Here is a 19,801-nt window from a genome sequence, read left to right as displayed (position 1 = left end):
ATTGACTCGGTTGAGTTACCTCAAACCCTCACCGAGTTAAACCTCACCGTAAATCGCTTGTCCATGTTGGACCTCGCATATACAAAAACCTCACCAAAACCAATGAAACTCCAACAGACTCTCGATTTGTGCTAAAAATCTAGTTGTGCTTTGTAGCTTGGGTAACGGTCATAGGTATCGCACTTTGTCATCTGATGGGTTTATGCATATATAATTTTTCAGATATGGGTTATGGTTATAATTATATTGAGAGACTGTGGTTCCATATAGTTATATGACATTAGTATTATATATATAAGACATTTGACACCAGTTTTATATCAAAACTTTAAGATAATCGTGTTATAGATTTTTATTTTTATATAGTGCTTAACTTTGTCTATTCTATTCAATGTGGGACTTTGACTCACACTTATTGCCAATAATTCTATAGCATAAAAAGGAGGTACCTTCATGAACATTGCAAAGCATGTCATTTTCGTCATTAACAAAGGTTTTAAGTAAAATTATTAATTTTATTTTCTCCAATTGTGACCCATTTGTCTTTTTTATCGATAATTGCGTTTTTTTTTGTTTTTTTTTTCTGTTGTTAAGTTACACATGCTCCTTTTTCATGCAAAGGTCAATGAATGCAAAGGTCAACGAAATCTCATACTGTTGTTATAAACTGGAGTTGTGAACATAATGTTGTTAGATGTGAATCGTAGTCGCGGGTTTTATATCGCAACTCGGATTCTCCACCACACCTAGCTGAATGGAACCCATTGGAACAACAACGTTGAGAAGAGCTTGAGCCCTTTGGTTATGGTTATGCGGTCAGTCACTCCGAACCATCGGCTCTGATACCACTGATAGGTTATATATATTTTTTCATATATGCATTTATAGTCATAGTCATGGTCATTGAGAGATTGTGGTTCTATATGGTTATATGACATTAGTCTTACACATATAAGACCTTAGACACCACTTTTACACCAAAACCTTAAGGCAATGTTGTTATGGGTCTTTATTCTTATACAGTGTTCAACTTTGTCTTTTCTATCCAATGTGGAACTTTTGACTCACACTTGGACTATTCCCAACACTTTTGTTCCCTTCTAAATCAGGTATGAACTTCAAGTCTTTCTTTGAAAAATGATTGATTTTTATTTAAGGGTGGACATGGACGGGATCTTTACATATCCAATCCAGATTCATTATGAATCTATGAATCTATATATTCACTATGAATCTATATATATGGACCAGATTTTTAATCTAGATTCATTTTTGGTGAAAATATAATTTGGATTTTTTAAAATTATTTGAATATTTTAAAATTCAGATCTAAAAATTAGAATCAACTTAGATATTTAGATTCAAATATTTGAATCAATTGAAAATCTATATCCATTTTAAATCCATTTTTAATGAAACTTAATTTTTTATAAATTTAATTTTAATTTTAAAAATGAAATAATTATTTCAATGCATAAATATTTTTAAAAAAATTAAAATAATATATCAAATAATAAAATATTATAATATTATAAATTTAATAATATAAAAGATTAAGATAATATATTATTTAAATTCTTAACATAAAAATAAAATAAATGACACTTCATCTACACAAAAAAAATGAAGAAAAATTGATGGATCACGTGTAAATATACTATACTGTAATACATAAACCTTCTATTTTTTCCCTTTAACTAGTTATAATGTCGAAGTTATATGTAAGGTCTTGAACATAAGTCATTAGCTGGGAATCAAATCAAAACTCAAGAAGTAATAAAACAAAATCAGAAGAAGGAAATTTTCATACGCCACAATTTAAACTGCTACATCAAAGGAATGAAGAACTCTCTAAAATCATTCTCTAATGCAAGTCAAGAGGACTCTCTAGATTATCAGACTGAGCAATATTTAGAAAATAGAGTTTCGTTACAACCTCCACGAGTATTATCCACCTTGTATTCAAATTCATAAATTTGCAACCCTCCCTCACAGATCTTTCTGCTATTATTATCAATTCAGCCTCCTTTGTACTTTCCTGAATGTCAAGGCAATAACAACAAAAGTTAATGCATCACACGATCATTTTGTCTCTACCCACCAATTCTAATAAAACCAATACATTTTTTGTGTGATCTATATCCTATCTCAAGTTGTTTGACTTCCATTCCGAAGAAGTATTTCATGTCTCCCAAGTCAATCATTTGAAATTCCTTCTCCATGACTCTTTTGAACTCCTTAATCATCTCTGCTTTATTTCCCATGAAAATAAGATCATCAACATAAAGAGCAATGAACATCACATTACCTTCCTGTTTCTTTATGTATAGGGCACGTTCATATGGACATTGTTCATATATATTTTTTTCTTGAAGTAAGTGTCAATGCGGTCATTCCATGCCCGAGGAGCTTGTTTCAACCCATATAGTACCTTCTTCAACCTTAAAACTTTCTTTTCTCCTTTGCTTGATTCTCGACACTTCTCATAAACGATGTCCTCGATTGTTTGCCAAGTAAGCATTCTTCACAAAACTTTCCATTGAACTCAATGCTCGACAATCCATGAATCATGCCTTCCCTCACCAACTCTATCAGTCCACCAAAATGTAGGAGTCTAAACCGAAAATGTCACATCATTGCTTTATCTTGCATATTAACTTTAAAGCATCTCTTTCAAAAAATCTTCAAATCTAGTTTGTACATCTAGTTTTTCCTTATTTGTACTCAAACTATCAAATGTCTGAGTTTGTCCTTCAACTGTAATACTCAATCTTGCATTAAAATCGAGTGACCTTTCTCCATCAGCCGCCTCATGCTAAGAATATTGATTTTGAGATTGAGTACATGATACACTTCTCAAATCTCCCCAACTCGGTCATCCTTAATAAATACCAAATTATTCTTATACCTTTTAATGCAACCTTTGAATCATCTCTAAAAAACACATGCCCGACATTAACTTTAGTAAGTTCTTCCAAATATTGCTCGTCTTTGCATATATGGTTGCTCGCTCTTATGTCAAGGTACCACACCGAGTTGATTGAATGTTTGAGTTGTACTACTGAGTTTAATAACTTAGTCATTTTTCCTGAGATACTAGTCAACACATCGACCTCATTCTCTTTGACTTCCTCTGTGAGAAAGTTGGTTGGCTCATCCCTCCTATTTTGAAAGTGATCGACCTTGCCACACCTGTAACAACTGTTTGATTTACAATCATTTACATAGTGATCGTGCTTGCCACATTTGAAGCACTCAATGTTTAAGGTGCTCGATCGACCTCTTCTCCATCGACCTCTTCGTTCATACCAATTTTGTTGGCCAGATTGACTTCTCTTTTCTTCATGTCTTCCTCCACCTCTACCACCACAACCATCTCCTTTACCTCCTCAACCTCTTCCTCTACTTCAAGTGTTTTGAGTGTAACATGTTTTCTCCTCTGTAATTGTTGCTTTTGATTGGAGTGCATGTTCAAGTGACTCCACCTTTCTCTTCTTTTTTCGTTGCTTGTGTGCCTAAAGAGACCAACAAGTTGTACAACCGTGAGCGTGTATAGGTCCTTATACTCCTCAATCGTACACACCACATTATCGAAGTCATCAATCAATAACCTCGAAATCTTCTCCACCACGCAATTATCGGGTAACGCCTCTTTATTTCTGCCGAGTTGGTTTGCCACGGTTTCAACCCGAGTAATGTACTCGACTACTCCCTCTGTCTCTTTCATTCTCATGCTCTCCAACTCTCCTCTGAGTGTTTGAAGCTTCACTTCCTTCACCCAGTCATCTCCCTTATATGCCTTATCTAGAATGCCTCACGCTTCTTTTGAAGCTTTTGCACTTTTAATCTTGTCATAGTCAAACTCGTCAACAACTTGATATAGGATGTACAAAATTACCTTGTCTTTTGTACACGATTTTTGCAACGCAATCATCTGGGCATTCGACCATTGGTGGTGTTTTTTTATTCTACGTGACCATTTTCCACCATCTCTCAATTTTCTTGGGAGCCAAGGAGAACTTTCATCTTGAGGCTCCAATTGTCATAGTTGACTGCCTTTGTCAACTTGGACAGGGGCACAATGTTTGTAAGACTCATCTCTTACTCTCTTTTTTCACTCAAACACTCAAGCTAACTAATTTTTGATACCATTTTTTTAGCAAAGCACTCTTTTGTGAATAATCTGATTTCTTTCACTGAATCTCATATCAATAAAACACTACAATTTATATGACTTACATTTAACTTTTTATCTCCATGATGTCTCCAATTATTGTAAAACATAATATTATAATGACCATTAATAAAACATAACACACAAAACTCCTTCACTTTGCTTTCCTAAAACATCAAAATATAACTGTCATAAAATCTACTCAATAACCCCTAGTTTAAGTTTACTCCAACAGTGTATAGATTAAATCCTTGCCATGGATGCCTTTAGACAAGGTACCATACAGAAATATAGTGATACAAGAGTGACAAGTGCTATACCAAGCAAGGAAGATTCGAGTACGGCATAGGTGGCCACAGCGAATGCAACAATCATTGCTAATAAGGCGCGCAAAGTGAACCTGAGGGCTAATTCACAGAGAAAATGCACCTTCCATTTGGCTTTGGTGATGAGTGGCGTGAAAAGATGTATATGAGCTGCAGCAGTTGCCAGAACCATAGCTAGTGTGTTTGATACAGTGAATACTATGAAAGAGGCTTTGTCTCTCATAATTGGGGTACTTTTATGTTCTCCATCTTGTATGGTACCTCCTGGTAGGGTTATTCCAGCTGCAAAACTCACCGTTGCAATGAGTGTGGCAACTAATAGATGCGTCTCTTTTGCTTCCTTCGTGAAAAATCGCCCCACACTCTTTTCTAGCTCATTCTTTGGCTTTTTGTCAAATTGCTCATTTTGTTTTTCTTCCCCCAATTTTAATTGCTCTATTGGGTCCTGCATTTAGGTAAAGTTTTAGTGAACTGAAGGACCGTGGTTACATCTAACTCAAAATGATTAGTATCTACTTAATGCGAAGAATGTTTTAATTTTAAGAGGAGATAATATTAAAAGTGCTAACTTCTATACCTGTGTCGTCAACAAGGCATTTAAATCTTCTCTGCTAGCGTACGCCAACTTAAGAACAATGGCTCTGCGTCTGAGCGCACTAATAATAGGAAAAAAGATCAAGAAGCCACTTTGGGGATGAAGGGGTGTGTTTCCGTACACATCTTTCTCATTGAAAAGATGATCCATAGATAGGTTGCGCTTGATTCTAATAACTGTAAACAGCCTCCCCTCAGGGCCGGGCATAATTTACTAAACTATACTAAACTATAGTTAATTGTACTATATTAAACTAAAATATACTAAACTATTCATAATAATAATTGAACTGTACTATAAAATAGTTCAGTTTTAAGAAACTAAATTTATGTTAAGTTAACTAAGTTAACTATTGAACTATAATAGATTGAAAGAGCAAAATACCTCAAAAAAAAATATTAGTATTAGGATAAGAATTAGACTTATGTGTTTTATATCTTACGTTCTATTCTTTCTCTTTCATATTGAAATATTTATTTTATTTTGTCTTAATTTTTTTCTTCACTCTTTCTTTGAGAAAATTATAAAATATTTATAATTAATTTATTAAAAAAAATTATAAATTAATTCAATATCTTATTTTATTTTTGAATGAATTTTACTATGTAATGTTATTTTTATGTTATGATTTTACAGAAATTATTTTTAAAAATTAAATTATGTGACAACTAACATTTTTATAATTTTTTATTTATATTAAAGTTTTTTGTAACTTAAATATTGAAATTAGTATAATAAATATAAATATTGGTACTAATGTATTTTTTATTTTAAAATCTTATATAATATTATTTTTTTAGTTTTAAAATATTCATTATGTGGCATCAACTTTTTTAAAGAGAATTTATTTTAAAAAATTCTTAAAATATTAATTTTAGAACGCCATAAAATTTCTATAACATTTTTCACACAAATATTAATGAATACAAATGTTAAAAAAAAATATTAATTTTGAGAATTTTCTAAAATAAATCCTTTTAAAAAATTTTACACAACATAATAAACATTGTAAAACTAAAAAGTAATATTACATAAGATTTTAGAATATAAAAAATAAGTTAATACCGATATTTATATTTATTATATTAATTTTAATATTTTAATTACATTTTAAGTTACAAAAAACTTAAATATAAATAAAAAAATTATAAAAATGTTAATTGGTGTATTGAAGTATGATGCATATTTCAAGTATTATTTTCTAAGCATTTTCAAATTATAAACTTTAGATTATTATTGCGTAGTACAATCATATGTAATTAGTGTAATTCGATTCAAAATAGTATAATTCAGTTCAAAAATAGTGCAATTCAATTCAAAATCAATGCAATCCGGTTCAAAAATAGTATAATTCAGTTTAAAAAGAGTGAAGTTTATTCAAAATCAGTGCAATTCGGTTCAAAAACAGTATAGTTAAGTTAAAAATTAGTGTAGTTCAGTCCAAAAATAGTGCAGTTTAGTTCTGACGTAGTGCAGTTCATAAAACAGTTCAGTTTATAACAGTTCAGTTCAGTTTATATTATAGTGCAGTGCAGTTCAGTGCAGTGCAGTTTAGTCTAGTTTATTTTTAAGAATAACAGTTCAGTGCAGTTCATCTGAATTGTTTTCCAGTTCAGTGCAGTTCATGCGAACAGTTTTTTAGTTCAGTGCAGTTTTTGGTAGTGCAGTGCAGTTTGGTTTATTTTGCCCAGCCCTACCTCCCCTTATTCACAGCATAATGAATAAAATTCTGGCCTTTGTTATCAACTATCTCCGAACATTCTGGATAGCGTTTTATAATGGTTTCTACAATTTGCCAACTTCCATAAGCAGCAGCGATGTGAAGCGCCGTCATGCCATTGTTATCTTGCATGTATGCAATACTCGTATTTTGTTCAAGCAGCAACTCCGTTAAAACTTTGTTCCCCTTCTTCACCGCATAATGGAGAGGATTCCGACCTTCCTTATCTGCATGTTTCCCCGCCAGTTTCACGTATTCATTCTTCAAAAGTTCTCTTGCCATTTCTGCATGTTAGGTGAAATCATTATCGTTTCTTTTGTATTAAACCTATTGGTTCAATAAATATTCTTCAATTCTTATTCTTAATTTATCTGACTTATATATATATCCCCATCTCTCGTTTACTTATCTGTCCCTATAAATATTCTTAAATTTAAAATTTCCATACTCTTTATCTTTTTTGTGTAAGAAGTTATTAATAATATTCCTAGATTACTTACATCGATTTTCTGCAATATAAATACTTTTCATATTTAAATATTTTTTACTTATTGTCTTTTCTCTTTGTATGTCTCTTACACCACTTGTATCCTAAAAATGAATTCTAGGTTTAGCTTTTCTTCTTACATTATATCATACTTTACTTCTCTGTCATGAATAGATATTTTATTTGAGATAACTAAAAACAAATAGACAAAACAAATGACGCAATATTTAGATGAAAAGAGAGTATATATAATGGTTTCAGCACCGTCCAGGGAATGGTCGACCTCAACATGTCCGACTCGATAAATATTTATCATAAAACAACGAGTTTTAGTCACAGGCCGAGGTGACGAGCATTTGGGCCGAGATGGCCGAGGTGACGAGCTTTTGGGCCGAGGTGGCCGAGGTGACCATCATTTAGGCCGATGTGGCCGAGGTGACGATCATTTAGGCCTATGTGGCCGAGGTGACGATCATTTAGGCCGATGTGGCCGAGGTGACGATCATTTGGCCCGATGTGGCCGAACTGACAAGCATTTGGGTCGAGGTGGCCGAGGTGACGAGCAAATATCCCTGGATTTTAGGAATAACCACCCCTTATGCGAGATTTCAGGAGAAAATAGTGGAGAAGTGGGTATGTTGGTTAGCTAAAGATCTGGCAGTAAGATAGCAGTTTTAAGACTGAAAGATCCTATATATACAAGAGGGATTAAGGAAAGAGAGGAGTTTTTCAGACGGGTGAAAGAGAAGAAATTCTTTACGGCGGAGTTGATTCTCAATTCTGGTTCGGTCACTAAGTCTAGACCGGAACATTGGCGCCCACCGTGGGGCCTGGTAAAACGAGGTCCCAACCAATATAATGTGAAAAAATCACGATGATAAAGTACTCCACGAAGAAAGCATCTATGGCGGAGTTGACAACATAGAAGAGACGACAAAGGTCTTTTGATTCTCGACGATAAGGGCTTGCAATGATCCCTTATGACGTTTCAGCGGTAGCAGTCTTGACGAAGCTGAATGGAGAGGTGAGCTCTAGGCCGACCTCAAAGAAAGAAGGGATTCGACGACAGTCAGCTCTGCACAAGCACGATGCTGGACAGAGAGTTAGGGTCGGTACTGACCTCGTAGCAAGAAGTGGGCCGACGTCAATCAGCCAAAAATATCCCCTAAAGCACGAAGCTGAATGGAGATGTATGCTCTTTGCCGATCTCAATTGTATCCTTTTGATAAACTTTTTATTTGTATTATTTTACGTAACATTAAGAGCTCATGAATTACCAATTTTACAAAGCACCAAAAGACACTCAAAGTCGACTAAAAAAGCAGGTTCGCCCGTGCAAAACAAAAAATGTATGACAACTCGGATCCGACCACGCTACGTGCGAGAGAATACCTCAGTACGCTGAGGACTAAGCTCGGATCAGACCACGCTACGTGCGAGAGAATACCTCAGTACGCTGAGGACTAAACTTGGATCCGACCTCGCTACGTTCAAGAGAATACCTCAGTACGCTTAGGACTAAACTCGGATCTGACCTCGCTACGTGCGAGAGAATACCTCAGTACGCTGAGGACTTCACTCGGATCCGACCTCGCTACGTGCGAGAGAATACAACATTACGTTGAGGACTAAACTAGGATCCGACCTCGCTACATGCGAGAAAATATCTCAGTACGCTGAGGACTAAAGTCAAATTTGACCTCGCTACGTGCGAGAGAATACCTCAGTACGCTGAGGACTAAACTTTGATTCGACCTCGCTACGTGCGAGAGAATACCTCAGTACGCTGAGGACTAAACTCGGATCTGACCTCGCTACGTGCGAGAGAATACCTCAATACGCTGAGGACTAAACTCGAATCTGACCTCGCTAGAAGCGAGAGAATACCTTAGTACATTGAGGGCTAAATTCGGATCCGACCTCGCTACGTACGACAAAATATCTCAGTAACCTAAGGACTAAACTCGGATCCAACCTCGCTATGTGCGAGAGAATACCTCAGTACGCTAAGGACTAAACTCGTATCCGACCTCACTACATGTGAGAGAATACCTAAGTACGCTGAGGACTAAACTCGGATTCGACCTCGTTACGTGCGAGAAAATATCTCAGTAAGTTTAGGACTAAACTCGGATCCGACCTCGCTACGTGCGAGAAAATATCATAGTATGCTCAGGACTAAATTTGGATCCAACCTCGCTATGTGCGAGTGAATACCTCAGTACGCTGAGGACTAAACTCGGATCCAACCTCGCTACGTGCGAGAGAATACCTCAGTACGCTGAGGACTAAACTCGGATTCGACCTCGCTACGTGTGAGAGAATACCTCAGTACGCATAGAACTAAACTCGGATCCGACCTCGCTACGTGCGAGAGAATACCTCAGTACGCTGAGGACTAAACTCGGATCCGACCTCGCTACAAGCGAGAGAATACCTTAGTACATTGAGGGCTAAATTCGGGTTCGTCTTCGCTACGAGCGAGGGAATACCACAGTACATTGAGAGCTTTAGTAGACTGAGCTCAACTTAATCAGTTTATCTTTTGTATGTCAAGGTCTCCCTCGGACCGACCTCATATGTTGAGGTCTCCCTCTGGCCAATCTCATATGGTGAGGTCTCCCTCGGGCCAACCTCATATGTTGAGGTCTCCCTCAGGCCGACCTCAGCTTGATCGTTTTACTTATCTTATGTTGAGGTCTCCCTTGGGCCGACCTCATATGTTGAGGTCTCCCTTAAGCCGACCTCAGCTTGATCGTTTTACTTATCTTATGTCGAGGTCTCCCTCGGACTGACCTCAGCTTTATCATGTTATATATTTAGTTGTCCTATACTAGAATGTGTGGACGATTTATGACAACCTTTCATCCGAGCAAGTTGAGGACTCAAAGTTGGAGGAATGTGTACCCTCCAGGGAATGGCCGACCTCAACATTCTCATTTGGATTACGACTCGATAAATATTTATCATAAGACAAGGAGTTTCAGTCACAGGCCGAGGTGACGAGCATTTGGGCCGAGGTGGGCCAGGTGATGAGCTTTTGGGCCGAGGTGGCCGAGGTGACGATCATTTAGGCCGATGTGGCCGAGGTGATGATCATTAGGGTCGATGTGGCCGAGGTGACAAGCATTTGGGTCGAGGTGGCCGAGGTAACGAGCAAATATCCCTAGATTTTAGGAATAACCACCCCTTATGCGAGATTTCAGGAGAAAATAGTGGAGAAGTGGGTATGTTGGTTAGCTAAAGATCTGGCAGTAAGATAGCAGTTTTAAGACTGAAAGATCCTATATATACAAGAGGGATTAAGGAAAGAGAGGAGTTTTTCATACGGGTGAAAGAGAAGAAATTCTTTACGGCGGAGTTGATTCTCAATTCTGGTTCGGTCACTAAGTCTAGACCGGAACATTGGCGCCCACCGTGGGGCCTGGTAAAACGAGGTCCCAACCAATATAATGTGAAAAAATCACGATGATAAAGTACTCCACGAAGAAAGCATCTATGGCGGAGTTGACAACATAGAAGAGACGACAAAGGTCTTTTGATTCTCGACGATAAGGGCTTGCAATGATCCCTTATGACGTTTCAGCGGTAGCAGTCTTGACGAAGCTGAATGGAGAGGTGAGCTCTAGGCCGACCTCAAAGAAAGAAGGGATTCAGCGACAGTCAGCTCTGCACAAGCACGATGCTGGACAGAGAGTTAGGGTCGGTACTGACCTCGTAGCAAGAAGTGGGCCGACGTCAATCAGCCAAAAATATCCGCTAAAGCACGAAGCTGAACAGAGATGTATGCTCTTTGCCGATCTCAATTGTATCCTTTTGATAAACTTTTTATTTGTATTATTTTACGTAACATTAAGAGCTCATGAATTACCAATTTTACAAAGCACCAAAAGACACTCAAAGTCGACTAAAAAAGCAGGTTCGCCCGTGCAAAACAAAAAATGTATGACAACTCGGATCCGCCCTCGCTACGTGCGAGAGAATACCTCAGTACGCTGAGGACTAAACTCGAATCCGACCACGCTACGTGCGAGAGAATACCTCAGTACGCTGAGGACTAAACTTGGATCTGACCTTGCTACGTGCGAGAGAATACCTCAGTACACTGAGGACTAAACTCGGATCTGACCTCGCTACGTGCCAGAGAATACCTCAGTACACTGAGAACTAAACTCGGATCCGACCTCGCTACGTGCGAGAGAATACAACAGTACGTTGAGGACTAAACCAGGATCCAACCTCGCTACGTGCGAGAAAATATCTCAGTACGCTGAGGACTAAACTCAAATCTGACCTCGCTACGTGCGAGAGAATACCTCAGTACGTTGAGGACTAAACTCGGATTCGACCTCGCTACGTGCGAGAGAATACATCAGTACGCTGAGGACTAAACTCGAATCCGACCTCGCTAGAAGCGAGAGAATACCTTAGTACATTGAGGGCTAAATTCGGATCCGACCTCGCTACGTATGAGAACATATCTCAGTAACCTAAGGACTAAACTCGGATCTGACCTCGCTATGTGCGAGAGAATACCTCAGTACACTAAGGACTAAACTCGTATCCGACATCACTACGTGCGAGAGAATACCTAAGTACGCTGAGGACTAAACTCGGATTCGACCTCGCTACGTGCGAGAAAATATCTCAGTAAGTTGAGGACTAAACTCGGATCCGACCTCGCTACGTGCGAGAAAATATCTTAGTATGCTCAGGACTAAATTTGGATCCAACCTCGCTACGTGCGAGTGAATACCTCAGTACGCTGAGGACTAAACTCGGATCCAACCTCGCTACGTGCGAGAGAATACCTCAGTACGCTGAGGAATAAACTCGGATCCGACCTCGCTATGTGTGAGAGAATACCTCAGTACGCATAGAACTAAACTCGGATCCGACCTCGCTACGTGCGAGAGAATACCTCAGTACGCTAAGGACTAAACTCGGATCCGACCTCGCTACAAGCGAGAGAATACCTTAGTACATTGAGGGCTAAATTCGGGTTCGTCCTCGCTAGGAGCGAGGGAATACCACAGTACATTGAGAGCTTTAGTAGACTGAGCTCAACTTAATCAGTTTATCTTTTGTATTTCAAGGTCTCCCTCGGACCGACCTCATATGTTGAGGTCTCCCTCAGGCCAACCTCATATGGTGAGGTCTCCCTCGGGCCAACCTCATATGTTGAGGTCTCCCTCAGGCCGACCTCAGCTTGATCGTTTTACTTATCTTATGTTGAGGTCTCCCTCGGGCCGACCTCATATGTTGAGGTTTCCCTTAAGCCGACCTCAGCTTGATCGTTTTACTTATCTTATGTCGAGGTCTCCCTTGGGCCGACCTCATATGTTGAGGTCTCCCTCGGGCCGACCTAATAGGTTGAGGTCTCCCTCGGGCCGATCTCATATGTTGAGGTCTCCCTCAGGCCGATATTAGCTTGATCATTTTACTTATCTTATGTCGAGGTCTCCCTCGGACTGACCTCAGCTTTATCATGTTATATATTTACTTGTCCTATACTAGAATGTGTGGACGATTTATGACAACCTTTCATCCGAGCAAGTTGAGGACTCAAGGTTGGAGGAATGTGTACCCTCCAGGGAATGGCCGATCTCAACATTCTCATTTGGATTACGACTCGATAAATATTTATCATAAGACAAGGAGTTTCAGTCACAGGCCGAGGTGACGAGCATTTGGGCCGAGGTAGCCCAGGTGACGAGCTTTTGGGCCGAGGTGGCCGAGGTGACGATCATTTAGGCCGATGTGGCCGAGGTGACGATCATTAGGGTCGATGTGGGCGAGGTGACAAGCATTTGGGTCGAGGTGGCCGAGGTGACGAGTAAATATCCCTAGATTTTAGGAATAACCACCCCCTATGCGAGATTTCAGGAGAAAATAGTGGAGAAATGGGTATGTTGGTTAGCTAAAGATCTGGCAATAAGATAGCAGTTTTAAGACTGAAAGACCCTATATATATATATATATATATATATATATATATATATATATATATATATATATATATATATATATATATATATATATATATATATATATATATAGGAGGGATTAAGGAAAGAGAGGAGTTTTTCGGACGGGTGAAAGAGAAGAAATTCTTTACGGCAGAGTTGATTCTCATTTTTGATTCAGTCCCTGATTCCAGACCAGAACAGTTTCTTATTACATGAATAAGATTAAAATAGAAAATGTATGTAAAATAACTCAGCTTTCTTGATATTCTATTATTTCTAATCACTTTGGAAGCAAAATGAGTTTAGATGTTACTATTAGTATTTTGAAGATAGATAAGGAATAGTTGATAAGATAAACAAAATATATAAGAATAGTAATAATGTGAAAGTATCAGTTGGAAGAAGTTTATTTGGTAGCTGGAATGTGTTGTCTTAATATTGTTTTAATTGCATCAAATGTTAGTGTAAATGAATATTTATAAACTCTTATTCTAGATAGAAAGTGTCAGTACAACTTAAGTTGAATATTCTAAATTTTTGTCAATGTAAAATGTTCTTAATATTTATCTTCTATATTGGGCTTTTCTATATTATTCTAAAACTCGTTTCTTCTTGTCGTAAGAACTACTGGTTCCCCTATGCTCGCAGATTCTTCTTCCCATTTTCCACGTTTTTTCCACCCTACCTAATAAAAGAAAGGTGCTTCTACCTCTTTTCTTTCATTTTTTTTTCTGTCACTGTTTTTCATTTCATTGGTCTCACTGAAAGATTTTAAAACAAAAAAAAAAGGTACCACCACACCGACATTTGAAGAAAAATTATAGAAAAAACTGAAAGTAAATATATGATGTTTCAGATTATATACACCTCACAAAAAATAATAAAAACAATAAAACACATGCAAAACTACCATGAAAACTAAAAATGTAAAATAAGAAGGTTTGTTACCTATATCTTGATTAATCACTGCAGCGTGCAATGCTGTTTGATTATTGGGGCCTTCATATGCGGGTGATTTGATGTTGGATAATATCTCACACGCCACTTTCTGATATCGTCCTTTTGATGCGAGATAAAGAGGAGTCTCATCGGCTTTATTTGCATGATAGGAGTAATCAGGATCCATCTCTAACAAGATCTTCACTACTTGGATGTGATTATAGCGCACAGCCTTATGCAATGCAGTGTCCTTCTCATTATTTGTTGCCCTCATAAACTTTTGTTCTGCTCCAACACCATGCTCGATGTCTGGTGGAAAAGCCTTCACATGTTCAACCAGTAATTTTGCGACACCGGAGTGTCCATTCTTTGCAGCAATATGAAGGGGCGTTTCACCTTTGGCGTTAGGTAGTAGAACTAGACCTCTACACTTCTCAAGAATCTGTCTCACAAATTCTTCTGAAACACCTACTTTGACTGTGAGATCTGGACGCTTTCCCTGAATTGTTTGCAGAAGAAATGATGCAGATGAATGGATTCCGGTTTTTTGTGTTGTTGTAGAAGTCAAGTGTATATGGAGGATGGTGTTTTTGTTAGGGGTCACCAGAGTCTCCAAATTCTGGACTTTTATGAATTCTTGGAAGTTTCCTTTCACTGCAGCAAAGTATAGAGAAGGATGAATGCGCGTGATATTGTTGTTACTCCCTTCAGTTTCTTGCGGTGACGCCGGGGAAACTGCTGCTACTTGGTTAGTTGCTTCCATTATCTCCTCCACCATTCTGCTTCCAGTCGTACGGGTATTTAAGATAAAGAAAGGAAGAAGACGACAAATTTACCACTGCAATTTTAACACTCTATTACCGAGATGGGACTCACTTTTTAGTTTTGAAACTAAATATTTCATTTAATATAATTTTTTTCTTTAAATTAAATATTTAATACATGTTAAATTTCAATTTCATTCCGTAAATACAATATTATTTATAACTTTTCCAAGTCCCTAATTCTAATTTTTTTTTTTGTTTTTTAATCTGTTTTTTTCTTTAAATTCACGTAAAAAGAATAATAATTTATAATATAAATAAAACAATTATGATGGTCCAAGTCAACTCATATGTAAGAATCGGTTAAAATCAAAATCAATTCCTAATGTATGCTATTATTTTATATTCTAGAAAACTTAACTTATAGTAGAGAAAATATGATAAAGAAACTTAAATAAAAAGTTTAATATATTAAATATTTAATTTCAAAACTATTTAATATTCGAAACATAAGGTAATTATAAAGTGTAATCTAATACAAAATAGAGTTCTTCTCTTATTCTTTATTTAAATAATTTATTTTGAGAAACAACCTGAGAAGCTCCATTTCCCAGTTAAATAGTATTACTCAACTACTTGTGACTAATTTAAAATTTTGAGTCGTCTTTTTCTATTAAATTTTATTTATTTGATTTGATCGACATATTTAACTTTTACTGTCTGATTTTCTTAGGATATATTTATAATCATTTCTTTTCATAAAGTAGTTAGAAAAAATCTAAAATATGCTTAAGTAAAAATAATGAATTCCGAGTAGTGATTAACAATTACCGATAGAGTTATTGTCTTATTATTCATTTATATAATTTCTTTTGTGACACTATGCCAAAATAAGCAATAGACAACGGTATTTACATAGCGCTTATTTAATTAAGCGCTATAAATTAAAAATAAAATCAAAAGACAACGCTTTGTAAAATAAGCGCTATAAAATATATACACATAGATAACGCTTCATAAAAAATATGCTATCTATGATTGATTTATATTTTAAAAAAATAGAATAGATAAGTAAATAGCATTTTTATATTTAAGCGCCATGTACTGTATCATCATAGACAGCGTTTTAGAAAATAAGCATTGTCCATGGTTAATTAAAAAAATTCTAAAACGCACACATTGCCTTCTCCTATGAAAAAATCATTCTCAACTGTCACAAAATTCATTCTCAACCTCACTCCTACTCACATCCTGTTATCAGCATCGTTCGCGTCATTACCAGCATCCCTTATTTTGAACCTTCCACCTTAACCTAAACCTTCCATCACTATATTCCAACACACCAACGACGAAGAAGATGCAGACAAGCATGGCCAAAAGAGTCTCAGGGATCTATTTTTTAGTGTTGATAGCGCAAATGTGCAAACACTAACAGGTTGTGTTGTGTTGTCGGCGTCACTTGGTTGTTGAGGTTGTTCTATTGTGTTTCCACAAAAGTAATTCTCACTCCATTAGGTTAGATTAGTTGCCCTTCCTCTTCCCTTTTATTTCACTTTCACTCTTTGTTCTGTTCATCCAACTTTTTGTTGCGCACATTTTCTCATCTTCTTTCAACCCATTATTTTTTTCAACAAAAAAATAGATAGAAATTCCACCGTTCTCTTCTCTTCTCTCTCCTCGCCTACGCCGTTTCCTTTCTATTTCTTCTCATCACAACCTCTCTGACTTTGATCACTACTCTTTCCCCAATTTTAAGAAATGCATAAATCCTTCTCTTGTTTGTGTACCCTTTCTATTCTTTCTCTTTACTACTTAACGATGTGCATTTGATACAGGAGATTGTGATGGCATTGGAATTTCATGCCGAGTTCGAAGACGCTTCTCAAATGCGTGACTTACCCTAATCTTGAAGTATGTTTTTACTGTCTATATAAAAAGTTTGTACATGTTTATAATATTTAGATTGGTTGAACATGATAAGATTGGTGCATAAACACTAGCAGTAGTATTAAAGCTGTAATTTACTATCACCATTAATGGTATTAAGATCTTGAAATGTAATTTAGTATGTCATTACCTCTCTTTTTACATCGCACATTTGTTTTATTTTTGTTCCTAAAGCTCTTAGGTTCGTTTTAAATTGTCATTTGGTCTTTAGTCCTAGCATTGAATAAGATTTCAAGAAAATGCTGAATGAAAATGACAGAGTTCAAGGTGCTTGTTCTGAAAGAAATTCGTACGGCAATTGATGGAACAAAAAAGGTTAAATTGATCTTTCTCTTTTTTATTTTCATATATTTCACCATTCAATTAATCTAGATAGAAAATTTTATGAAACCTGAAAGCTATTATTTTTTATGGTTGTAGCTTCATAATTAGTTGCACGACTTGCTTATATTTAATTGTTTCTGGAGAGTATTCTTATTAACTTTAAACTCACAAGATAATGCATATTTTATTCATATTGGACGATAGGTTGGTCATAGAAACAATTTTCATACCTTGAGACAAAGGTAGGACTACTGTACGCGTTTCAAGTTCAATTAGATGTGCAACAAATTGTCAATTTTCCCATACTGGAAGGTTAGTGTTATTTTACCTTGAAGATGGAATTTTGATGGTTGTGTTTTACTTTTTATGCATTATTATTCATGTAGAATGGGTGTTTGCAGACATCTTACTATTGTAGAAATTGTCATTGCCATGTTGACAAGTCGATATAAGGATAGCTATGTCATTGGAGCAGATAAGGTTAAATTTGTTTATATTTTCATTCAATCATGATATTCATAAATTATAAAATTGTTGATGTGGTTTAATTACATGTTTGCTTTCTGTAATTATAAAATCTTGATTTTTTTAAGTTTCAATATTCAAAATTCTCGTTTTTGTTTAGACACGTGTAACTTTTAGAATTAGACTATTCTTCTTAACGTATGTTGGATATTGATTTTTGATTCTGTTATAATATATTTCTTTGTAAGGAAGTTACTTTTGTGATATCTTATTGTAGGATATTGACTTTTGGTTCTAATATAATATATTTCAAGGTGTATTTCCATTTGATAGATAGTAACTCTTTTATTGGTGGCTTAAAATCTTTTATCCAATTTGGATAGGAAATACGTGTAATAAGAAACCTAATTTAATAGAAATTTAAAAAGCTTGGGATATTAGCGTAATTGATAGTGTGTGCGTCAATTAGTAGGTATACCCACTAGCATAAGCCATAAAAATCTGATAAAAAGTACTACGCTAATTTTCATGAAAAATATGAAAAAAATAAATGAAAAATAAAACATGAAAAACATGAAAGAACTTTTAACTATTGAAAGAACTTGGTTGGATTAATTTGAATATGGTGGAACAAGGGTCGTGGAGTAGTTATTCTCGTGTTGTCATGGATAATTAATTTGTACACTGTTGCAAATGGTTGATATGCATGAGATGGTGGCTGGGAAAATGTTGATAGGTACCATGAGCTAGGAAAGCATGTTTTGGGAAAAAGTTGGGATTGTGGATTGTGGTGCCTCAACAACTGATATGAGATTATTGTGGACATTGTGTACATAGTCACTGGAGGAAAATCACTACAGAAAAGTCATGACCTTGTGTGCAAAAATAATTGCCATAACATGAGGACCACTTACTTCATCATCATCTTTGATTCTCTTCATTTTGTTCTCTTTCACATTTCCTACTTCAATGGTATCTCTTTGGCTGCATTAGTCATGTCTCTCAAGTAATCATGCATTTTCTTTTTCATGCCAATTAGTCATAAACTTAAGTCAATAAATCAACTCAACCAACCCTCTCATTAATTTTTTTTCTTTTTCATGTCTTTTTCAGTAATACATCCAAAAGCCTTGTTGCCTATGTTGGAGACAATGTTGTGGAGACTCAAGCAATCATCTCTTCCTCCCAAGAGAAGTCCTCAAAGCGTCCCATGTGACAAGGGTGGTGGGGTCCTAGGATGTCCCATGGGTTGAGTTCAGTGAACAACAAATCCATGTTGTTGAGGAGCCAAACTCAAGATTTTGATCACAACCAATGGTTGTTTGAGACCAAAGGGACTTATGGCAGAGTGAATGCTTTTTGGCAGGGAGATCAGAACACTTTTGAAGGAGTTAGCATAGCAGATTTCATGGACAAACCTTGGAAACCACTAATTAGGAAGATTAGAATCCCAAAGGCTATACTTAGCCCTTACAAGTGTATGTATATACATGAATCATTATCAGTTTTCATAGTACCAGTAGACTGTGTCTTTATATTTGTTGACTACTTGGGCCATTTTGGGTTAGAAGCTTGATATATATAGGCTGCCAAGCTCTTTTTTTTTATAAGTGTTCATTTAAAGTAGTTTGTTTACTATTTTTAATTTTTATTTTATAAGTGTTTACTATCTATAAAAGAAAATAGTTGCCTAGAAAATAATGCATGCATTTTTTTTTTTTAAATCACATTGGGTAAGTTTTTATTGATGGTTATAGTTATCATAAATGTTTTCCGTAAATGATAATACTAAAATAAACAGAATGAACAAAAAATTAAATAAATTATAAAAAAAAATCAAACCAATACTCATTGCTTGTTTGAAAAAAAATGATGAAAAATAAATAAAAAATATAGACTACGCTTATTTTTCCAAGTGCTATCTATAAGTACATCGATAGACAACACTGTCTTTAGGAAGTGCTATCTTTTCAATAATACATAAATAGCGCTTGTTGAGCCAAACGTTGTCTATAAGATGTCATTAGATAGCGCTTTTTTACAAACGCTATCTATTAATAGATACCGCTCCAATAGATAGCGCTTAAAAAA

The 19,801-nt window shown here is 36.0% G+C and overlaps 1 protein-coding gene and 1 long non-coding RNA gene across 2 annotated transcripts; one reads left to right on the top strand and one right to left on the bottom strand.

Annotated features, from left to right (window-relative positions):
• Positions 1-4,396: 4,396 nt before the first annotated feature.
• LOC146887491 (protein ACCELERATED CELL DEATH 6-like) lies at positions 4,397-14,995 on the bottom strand. The gene is made up of 4 exons (XM_085670523.1): positions 14,220-14,995; positions 6,793-7,099; positions 5,078-5,282; positions 4,397-4,945 (listed from the first exon to the last, which is right to left on the bottom strand). Exons 1-4 carry the CDS (start codon positions 14,986-14,988, stop codon positions 4,418-4,420), a joined length of 1,809 nt encoding a protein of 602 aa, XP_085526649.1. The 5' UTR covers positions 14,989-14,995; the 3' UTR covers positions 4,397-4,417.
• A 1,629-nt stretch (positions 14,996-16,624) lies between these two features.
• On the top strand, positions 16,625-19,223 carry LOC146887490 (uncharacterized). The gene is made up of 3 exons (XR_014993397.1): positions 16,625-16,885; positions 17,450-17,557; positions 18,824-19,223. It is a non-coding gene; the product is annotated as an uncharacterized LOC146887490 (long non-coding RNA).
• The last annotated feature ends 578 nt before the right edge of the window (positions 19,224-19,801 follow it).

This window comes from Vigna unguiculata, chromosome 3, assembly GCF_037176805.1.
Source record: "Vigna unguiculata cultivar grain cowpea cultivar isolate G323 ecotype 2 chromosome 3, ASM3717680v1, whole genome shotgun sequence".
Taxonomy (NCBI): domain Eukaryota; kingdom Viridiplantae; phylum Streptophyta; class Magnoliopsida; order Fabales; family Fabaceae; genus Vigna; species Vigna unguiculata.
Note: the sequence above shows the minus strand (reverse complement) of the source record. Positions and strands in the feature narration are given on the sequence as shown.